This window comes from Grammomys surdaster, unplaced genomic scaffold (genome assembly GCF_004785775.1).
Source record: "Grammomys surdaster isolate TR1022 unplaced genomic scaffold, NIH_TR_1.0 125739, whole genome shotgun sequence".
Taxonomy (NCBI): domain Eukaryota; kingdom Metazoa; phylum Chordata; class Mammalia; order Rodentia; family Muridae; genus Grammomys; species Grammomys surdaster.
In genome coordinates this window covers 1,965,984-1,974,856 of record NW_021620571.1, presented here as the reverse complement: position 1 = coordinate 1,974,856, position 8,873 = coordinate 1,965,984, and the positions used below count along the sequence as shown (strand labels likewise).

The window sequence follows — 8,873 nt, the reverse complement described above, 5'->3', positions numbered from 1 at the left end:
TTCTGGAACACACTTGGGTCTCTTCTCGCTCCTCCAGGGTCCAATAACCCCCTCAAGCACACCGCCAGGATGATCCAAATCCTCCGTCCCAGACTAGGCCGCTCCTCCCCGGGTTTGTGGCCTAATTACCGCCCCCCCCCACAACCTCCCCGCCCCGACACACTGTCTGTGACTGCACCTTTCGTTCCCACTTTGAAAAAAGTTACAGTTGCACCTTTTGACCAAGGCAATTGACAATTTATTGAGGCTTCTGAGAAGTAATGAGTGGCTCTAGTTATGTTAAAATCTCCTTTAATTAAATATTTTGCATTTTACAAAGACCACTGCAGTTTCTCTTACTTTTTAAATCTAAGCGTATAACCTGTTTCCTTTCTGCAATAATACTTTAGCTCATACCCAGAAAAAAAATCAATAGGTGTAAAAAATTAAATTAAACTTGTATTTTTTAAACTATGAAACAGTTTTGGGGGAACACAAATGTATATATTTATATTACAAAAACATTAAATGCCTGTACAGGTGTCTTGATTTCATAATTTACTTCAAAGATACTGAATTATCAATTTAAATACAAAAATGCTACATTAAATATACAGAATAAGATTTAATACAAATCCTCTTAAGTTTTTTTTCTTTTCAGTTGGCTAAAACAATTTTTTTTCGAGTGTGGAGATGTATACATTTTTATGCCATCCACCTCCATAAACTATAAACTTCTGAATAAGAGGGGTATTTTTTTTCTTTCTCTTTCTCTCTCTTGGTGATGGAAAAATAACTGCCAAGGCCATGGTTTTAATAAATTAGGAAAGTCCGGGGATACCGCACCAGAGTTAAATGTCGGACATACCTTTCTTCAATTCATAGGGGGAGTCTTTGCACAGGTCTAGCTGAGACTGGCTCCGCAACATTTTCGGGTCTTTAGCCAAAACGTCCGCACGATTCAACACCGTCTGGTTTAATCCATTGAAATGAGAGCCAGGGCCCGCTGTAGGGCCTGCCCCTGCCCCTGGGTGGCCATGAAGATGTCCGAAGGAGCCATAGTTCGTGTAGCCGGGATAGAAGGGCGCCGTGTAGTAGAGAGGCCGGGACAGCACCGTCCCGCCCGGAAAGGGACACTGCGCCGAGGGTGAGCGTGCTGGCGCCGGGGCAGGAGACGCACGGCTGCCTCCAAGGGTTTGCCCGCCCATGGGCCCGGGGCACGGTGGGCACGGAGAGCCCTCGCTCCCTCCGCCCCCGTCCTTGACCTTGTCCGAGGATGTGGCTATCTCTGCCAGAGACCACAGTTTGGGTTTGGCTAGCACGGCCGGAGGCGGTGGCGGAGGTGGCGGCGGTGGCGAGTGGATGACCGAAGATCCTCCCGAGCCGGGGGGCAGCTCTCCGGCTGATGGGTGCGGGCCGGGCGCCGGCCCACTCGCGGGGTAGTGAGGACCCGCGTCCTCCGCCAGACGAGCGGTGACTGGCCCAGCCGGGGAGGGCTCGCCCGCGCGCGGGGGCCTGGGCAGCTCATCGTGGCGGCCTTCCGAGGGCGACTCCTTAAAATCCGAGTCGCTGAGGCTGCCTTCCGTCTCCTTGCCGGCGGGGCTGAGCGGCCCCTGCAGCCGTTCGCAGCCGGCAGCCGCCTTCTGCTCTGCTCCTCCTGTGGGCAAAACCCAGGCTGTCAGAGGCGTGGAGGCCACGCGGCCGGGCCCGGGTTCCTGCCAGCAGAGGCAGGGACCCGTGCGCGCCCCCTCCAGGCCCCCTTTGCCTTTCAAGTCCCGCTCAACACACCCTTTCCCCCCGCATCTACCAACCTGCTTCGGGGCCCTCGAGGTCGCCCTTGTCCTCGGGCTTCTGTGGCTCGTCCTCGTCGTTCTTCTCCAGATCGATGTTCTCCTCCTCCTCCTCGTCCTCGCTGCGGTTCCGTGGCGTCCACGTCATCTTGTTCTCCTTCTTGAGGCGTCGGCGCGCGTTGGCGAACCAGGTGGACACCTGGGTGAGGGTCATCTTGGTGATGATGGCCAACATGATCTTCTCGCCCTTGGTGGGGTACGGGTTCTTGCGGTGCTCGTTGAGCCAGGCCTTGAGGGTGGCTGTGGCGTCCCGAGTGGCGTTCTTCCGGTACGCGGGGTCCCCATAAGGATAGGAGCCCAGAGGTGCCGCGTAAGGGTGATATCCCAAGGAACCCGCCATACCGGGAGTGTGGTCGTAGGGAGAACCCTGTAGGGGACAGGCAGGCATTAGGTGAGTGAGGGTGTGGGCTACATAGCCACCAAAAAGGCTGAACCCCCACTTTCCCTCTGTCCCTGGTTCTGCATGCCAGTGCGGCCCGCACTCCAGCTCCCCCGAGACAGACAGAGCTGGCTGGTTTAAACACAAGAGTGACCACCTTCCCTCTCCTCAGAAGGCAACAAGGTCCCCCAATTTCTAAAACTGGCCCTTCTGGACCCCTGAGGCTGCACACCAACTTGGAGGCCACCATCTGCTGGGGAATCTCGGTGTCCAGGTCTCAGATCTGGCCTCTGCGGAAGGGCCCACGGTTTCTCTTAGAGGCCTGAGCAGCCTCAGAGCTCTCTGCTCCAGAGCGGCCGCATGTTGGGCGCAAGGGGTACAACAAGGGAAGTAAAGGCTCTTTCTTTAATCTTCAAAGAAACGCTATAGACAAACTGAGCCTTAGGCTGCACACCGATGGTCCAAAAAAATGCTATCCCTAACCGAAGCCGTTGCGCTTTTCCAGAAAGCACACCCTGCGGTAAAAACCCGGATACACCGCACCTCGCTGGACGTTTCAGAAATTTAATACTTCCAAATCGGATTGCGAAGATAGGATTACGGATTTGCAACATTTTGGGGGGATTAATTAAAGGCGAGGCCAAACACATTTACATAGATATAGCACGCCACTACTGTTCGGAATTCGGGTCTGCTTCTTTTGAACTACTTTTCCAACATGGCAAAACCAAAAGAAAGAAAGAGGAAGAAGAAATTTGTAGCTTGTCCCAGAGCTTTGGGCCAAATGCTGTTCTTTATAGTAAAGAGCAATTCTCCCCTCCCCCGCGCCCCAAACCCTTCCCTTCAGCTCGGCGATCCCAGCAAGACGCGGCTTTCGCCAGAGCCACTCCGGCGCCCGCAGCTCGAGTGAAGCCGAACAAGACAATTGCTCAAGTTTGCAAGGGCCGCGAAGCTTGGCGGGTGAAGTGGCGCCTAGGCCCGTGTCCACCGCAGCCGGGCTCTGCAGGCCTGGCCCCGGCTGCCCACCCGCTCGCCCGCTCGCCCGCTCGCCCACTCGCCTCGGACCCAGCTCACACTCACCACGTACGAGAAGGCGGCGGCGGCCGCAGCCGCGGGATCGGCGCCGTACTGGAGGTGCGAGTTGTAGCCCGGCGAGGGAGCCGTGAAGGCAGTGGAGCCAGCGTAGGGCGAGAATGCGGAGCCCGAAGAAGAGCGGCCGAGCTCATCCGTGCGGGGCCCCGAAATGACGCTGGTGCTGTATGCGGGGCACGAGTAGAGCGCCAGCGAGGCGGACGGCTGGTACAAGTAGCCCTGCGGGTAGGACATGGCCACACACGGGCATGGGGCGCGCCGCGCCGCGGCGGCCAACGAGCCGGGCGGCGCCCTGCGAGGGCGAGCGAGCGAGCCGGCACCTGGCCTCTGGCTGCCCCGGGCGGCAGCTCTTCGAGCCCCGGCTCCCGGGCTCCGGCCCGCGGCGCCTCCTGGTTGGCTTCCCGCGCGCCTCCGGCTGCGACCGCCGCGCCCGCTCCTCTGCGCGCCCCGCTTGCCCGGGCTAGGCTTTCTCTCCCCCCACCCCCCTCCCTCGCTCTTTGCACCGGGGGGCTCTGCTTTTGGCTTTGCAAAGGTCCTGCCAAGATGCTAAGTTGGAAATTGAGGATTCTGACGCCTTGTGCGCGCGCGAAGCTCCTCCTTCCCGGGGTGTAGTCGGTGGGGGGACTGGCAGGAGCCTCTGGCCGGCGGCAGCCAACCCGGCCGCCAGGCGCGTCTCGCCCTCTCCCAGTTCCTCCCCGGCTCCTCTCCCGCTCACTGGCGCTCCCCTCGCCCCTCCCTAGCGCCCGCCTCTCCTCCGCCACCCCCCTCTCCTCCTCTGCCCGGCCTCCCCCTCCTCCCTCCCCGACTCTTCCTCTCCTTCTCTCTTTCTCAGACTCTCGAGCGCCGGCCCCAGGATGACAATCACATCCCAAGCGCGCCGATCGCTTCCAACTTTCCTCTCCTCTCGCTAACTCTGGGCGGAGCGGCAATCTCGACGCACAACTGGCCCTGGTCGCGGCTCGGGCCGCTGGGCAACACAAAGGGAAAGATGCGGAGGGCTGCGCTCGGGAGAACGCTCTGCGCCTTCCTCGCCAGTGCGAAGAACGAAGTTGGCGGACGTCGTGTTCTCCGGAAAGCTGGGCTGGGAGGTGGTTCTTCTCCCTCCACGCTCTACAGTGGCTTCTCCCTCCTGCCGGAGGTTTCTAGGTTGAGCCGGAGACCTGAAATTCAGGTCCCAGGGAGAGTTGATGGATGCTGGCACCCAGGGCACAACAAGGCCGGGATGACCGCCTTTCTGCGCCAGCCTCTGCAGCAGGTGGGCAAGAGCCAGGCCTAAGCTGAAGGACCCCCGCTGGGCCTTCCTTCCACCAACCCCTGCCGGTCGACGAGAGGAGGCGAGAGAGGAGACTCGGGGGTCTCTGGCTGGGGGTGTGGCTTTTCTCTGGAGCGAGGAAGGCAGTGGGCAAGAAGTCCCCAACGGAGAAGCTGTTCTACCCGAGTAGGTCCCCTAGACGCCCCCGACCCCACTGCCATCCCATGTAGCTTTGCCTGCTTCTCATGGCTGGCCACCGGCAGCTCGCCCCGTCAAGTCTGTGGGACCGGAGGGTGTGGGATCACTTCCCTTTTGTTCCACTAAGTCGCCTTCCCCCTCGCTCGCCCCCGCCCCAGTTCCACTGCAAACACTGGGCAGAACCGTGTCCAACCCAACCGCTGTTTGTTCAGCGAGGCGCTGGCCTGGCAAACACACACTCCAGTCACAGGCAGAGTTCTCGGAACACCCCCCCAAGCCCCTCCACGGCCACACAGTGAAAAGTCAAAACAGACCCTCGCCCCTGGTCTCCACCTCCCACCGCCACAAATTATAGACGCACTGAAGCTACGGGACAGACAGGGGCGCTGGTGAACCAGGACCGCCGGCGGCAGAGTGCACACACCATGCATTTTGTGGCCTTCCACAGCCCAGCCACGAGCAGACCGGAGTGTAACTATACACAAAGTTTCCTGAAATGATTCTCAGTGGCCTACAAGCAGTTTGCTTAGCTGGGGCCGTGGCACACACTAACCCCACTCGGACCGCACAGGGACTCGCACCGCGGTGCGCCTTCACGCACGCGCGCAGGCTGCCCCCCTTCACTTAGCACTCAGGCTACAGGTTCCGCCCCCAAGAGGTTGGACCCCCGCGGACTACATTCTCCAAGAACCTCTAGGCCCACCCCGCCCTTCTCCTACACAGCTTCGCTTCTGATTGGGCGTCGGTCTCCACTAACCCCACCTCTGGATGACGTAGTCCGCTTTCCTCGGAGTTCCAGTGCCGAGGGGGCGTGGCTGGGAGGGTCTTCGGCTGCGTATTGTCATGGAGACCAGAAGCGGTCGGCCGCTGAAGCTGGCGGCTGGGAGCTAGACAGAGAGGCACGCGGAGACCGAGCCCCGGGGAGCGTGCGGCGGCCTGAGGCTGCCTCTCGAGCTGACCATTCCGGGTTCGGGGTAGGCCAGGGTTCAACAAGGAGCGTCCCCGCCCCGACGCGCGGGTCCCCGCCTCCCGCGGCCGCACCGCCCCCCGGCTCCGCCCGCTCAGCCCAGCTAACGGTCGGCGCGGCCTGCCACGAGGGAGCGTCCGCGGCCCGCGCAGAGCCGCGCACCAAGCCGAAGGCGTGGACACAGCCGGGCCCCGCGGTCTACGTGCCGGCAGACGCGCGTGGGCGTGTCTCTCTGACCCACGCGTGTCCCCGGCATCAGTGTCTCGGCTCTGGTCCAGGACGAAGACTTCTGAAAGCGAGTCAAGGAGGTTTGTGCCACTGAGAGCCCAAGTCTGTCACGCAGACATCCTCATTACAGAATCCTGCCACTTGGGCGGCTTGGCTGTTTCTGTCTCCCCCTCCCCATCTTGCTCCCCACTCTATATTTTTCTACTCTCTTCTTTTTGGTGTGAAGGACTAGAAAGAATCTTGCAAGATATTGAAACATTTAGAATTTATGGTTTTGTTTCCGTGGTTGTCACCTCCGCTCTACATCAAATTTAAGGCTCATTTCTTAAGGATGTCTCTATTTTCTGCTTTATTTGCACACTGATGGCTCTGCTGCTCTGCTGGTCTCGGCCACCAGCGTCTGATACAGAATCGTGTTAATAAGTGAGGGGAAGGCTAAAGCCGATCATTAGCAGGCAGACGGAATTCAGATAGCATCTGGCGTCCTTTCTCCCTGTTTATAAGAAAGGTTTTATATTCTCGCTCGGTAAACACATTCTTGCTGGTAAACAAAAGGTTTTAACTTTTTATCTTGATACTAGGGGAGGACACACACACACACACACACACACACACTCATTTTTTCCTTTCTATTCAATCAGCTTTTCCATTTGGGAAATTGCTCACTTGTTAGCTGTAGTTCCGGGCTTCTTGTCGCTGAAGCTCTGTATACACCAGCAGAAGTAGGACCTATATTCCCTCATGCCAAGTCACCAAGACTTTTATTTCCCTTACTGCTGCATTTGTATATTTCTAAACATGTTGTACTAGGGATAGGTTACTCTGATTGTTTTTAATGTAGTCTTGCTAAGCTTCATTTAAAAACTTGCCAAGGGTTTATTGGTTTGTCATGTCTGCACGGATCCAGTTATGCCTAGCTCTTAAAACATAGAGCTTTAAAATAAGACTCACGATTGTGCTGCCAAGATCTGGCATGGAGCTCGCTCTTCAAGTTCTGGACAAGTAGGGCTGTCATTGTTTCTAGCAAGTGCAAAGGAGGTGACGCCTGTTTATTTAGTGTAATAGCTGTTTACAGTTAAAACTTTAAAGACTTACAAAAGTAGATCTGCTGGATTTTAAAGATCTCATCATTCTTGGGGCAGAGACACAACACCAGCGTCAGGAAAGGCAACAGATTGCTTCTGTCCTATCGCTTTGCTGTTTTCCAGTGTACTTAAAGGATTATGATTGATAAGGCTGGCTTGCCGGAGAATGTTGACACAGGTGTGCATCGTTATCTTAATTAAGATCCAGAAAAAATGTTGTCTATAAATGGAGACACAAGAAGAGGGCATAATTTTGTACAGTTTTGCTTTTGGAGACTTTAATTGCTCTTGAAACCTCTCTTTGAGCATCCAGATCTTGTGAGCAGTTTGGCAACAGAAGTTTTAGAGGAATGATAGTTTAATGTTAAGTGTTCTGGCATGTTCTGATACTACTTGTGGCTTTTTGGCAATAATTTGTGTCGGCTTCCTTTGTGTTCTGTCTTTGTGAAATAATGGCTCTCAGTTTCTAAAGCAAAGCATAAAGTAGAGGGCTGTATTGTTAGGCAGACAGTCATTAGTGGTCAGAATCAATCTGTTGAGGAAGACGTGTCTAGTGTGCAAGAAACAGGGAAATACTGAAATGGTAAATCAATTAGAAATGTATCCCTTTTAAGGTTTGAGAAAGGAAACAGTCTTCCGAAGAGCCTTGGCGATGTAAAATAATTCTCTTCATATTAACAAGTGCATAGCTGAAATGTTTATGGAATGCCTCAATTTCGTTTGTAGAAATGAGGGAAACTTTCACTCCATCCAGAATACTGTATTATATATTCTAATTGGTGAGCAAATGGTGATATAGTATTAGTTTGTTGTGCAGATTATAACCTGGGTACTCATTAAAATAATATCACCATCTTCCACTAGGACTTAGTGTGAAAACAACAAAGGGGCAATGCTGGTGGCCACTTACCCTTGGCTCACCTCACACCTCAGACCGTTTAACATAAGTGCTACATTAAAATTTTCCCTCCTCTTTGTAGCTCGACATTTCCTGGAAGCTGGCTGTCAATCAGCATTTGTGTAAGATGTGTCCGTGCTTTCCTTTAATATTAAACCTCAGGGTAGAAAGAGGAAATGAAAGTGGAGGGACCCTGAGCATCTGATGGGAAAGGCCAGGTGGAGAGTCACGGCTGATTCTTGACTTCGAGGATAATTAGCTGGTTAGAATTACACGGGGAGCTAAAATCAAAGGAAGACTTACTTAGACTTGTTTGCTGAAACTGAAACAAGAGCGTTCATTTTGAGATAATTGCTTTATTTATCCCCCCTAAAACCTCCCCTCTCCAATCAAAATGTTTCCTCTGGCAGCTGCAGTCCCCATCTCTTATGCTGTTATGCATGTGTTATCTTAAAGTTAGACATATTGTGTTAAAAGAGATAGAATATTAATACAAATGAATTCTCCATTTTACTTAATAATACAATTATGAATGTTTGTATGTTCTGTAAATCTTAAGAAGAATGATACTGTTCTTTAAGTTGATGAGCTGGAAGTGAATGAAATGCTGTAATCCTTTGTGAATTGACTGTGTTATTTGAAATAGATTAGGAGCAGAGTGACATAATTGGAACAATGTTTTAATTCTGAAATTGCTTCACCTGCTTTTGAGAGGTAGTATGTCTGTCTGCATCTAATTCTCTTCAGTTTCCACACTGAATTAGCTTCTGTTTTTAACATTGTTTTGGTAGAGACTAGTTTTTTTCTGAACGGAACAGCAGCTGACACATCTCTATGAACATGTAAAACCTAGTGGTGATTTTTTTTCCTTGTTCAATAATGAGTAGTTTGCCTTCCCAGCTCTCCTCTGAAGTGCAATACTGATGACTTATTTCCGTATAAATT

At 53.5% G+C, this 8,873-nt stretch overlaps 1 protein-coding gene across 2 annotated transcripts; it reads right to left on the bottom strand.

Annotated features, from left to right (window-relative positions):
- Window positions 1-215: 215 nt before the first annotated feature.
- Irx5 (iroquois homeobox 5) lies at window positions 216-3,926 on the bottom strand. 2 transcript variants are annotated; one of them, XM_028788246.1, is made up of 3 exons: window positions 3,289-3,926; window positions 1,791-2,196; window positions 216-1,636 (listed from the first exon to the last, which is right to left on the bottom strand). In XM_028788246.1, the coding sequence occupies exons 1-3, from the start codon at window positions 3,532-3,534 to the stop codon at window positions 831-833; spliced, it is 1,458 nt and encodes a 485-aa protein (XP_028644079.1). In that variant the 5' UTR covers window positions 3,535-3,926; the 3' UTR covers window positions 216-830. The 2 variants fall into 2 exon arrangements, with proteins under 2 accessions (XP_028644079.1, XP_028644080.1); XM_028788247.1 differs by having other exon boundaries at window positions 216-1,633; window positions 3,289-3,534.
- Window positions 3,927-8,873: the final 4,947 nt, after the last annotated feature.

What these genes read in the sequence shown, in the direction of transcription:
- Irx5 (XM_028788246.1), bottom strand. Translation starts at nt 3,534, where the DNA reads ATGTCCTACCCGCAGGGCTACTTGTACCAGCCGTCCGCCTCGCTGGCG. An exon ending in CCGCCGCCTTCTCGTACGTG is followed by an intron (nt 2,197 to 3,288) that starts GTGAGTGTGAGC and finishes TGTCCCCTACAG; the next exon opens with GGTTCTCCCTACGACCACAC. An exon ending in CCTCGAGGGCCCCGAAGCAG is followed by an intron (nt 1,637 to 1,790) that starts GTTGGTAGATGC and finishes TTTTGCCCACAG; the next exon opens with GAGGAGCAGAGCAGAAGGCG.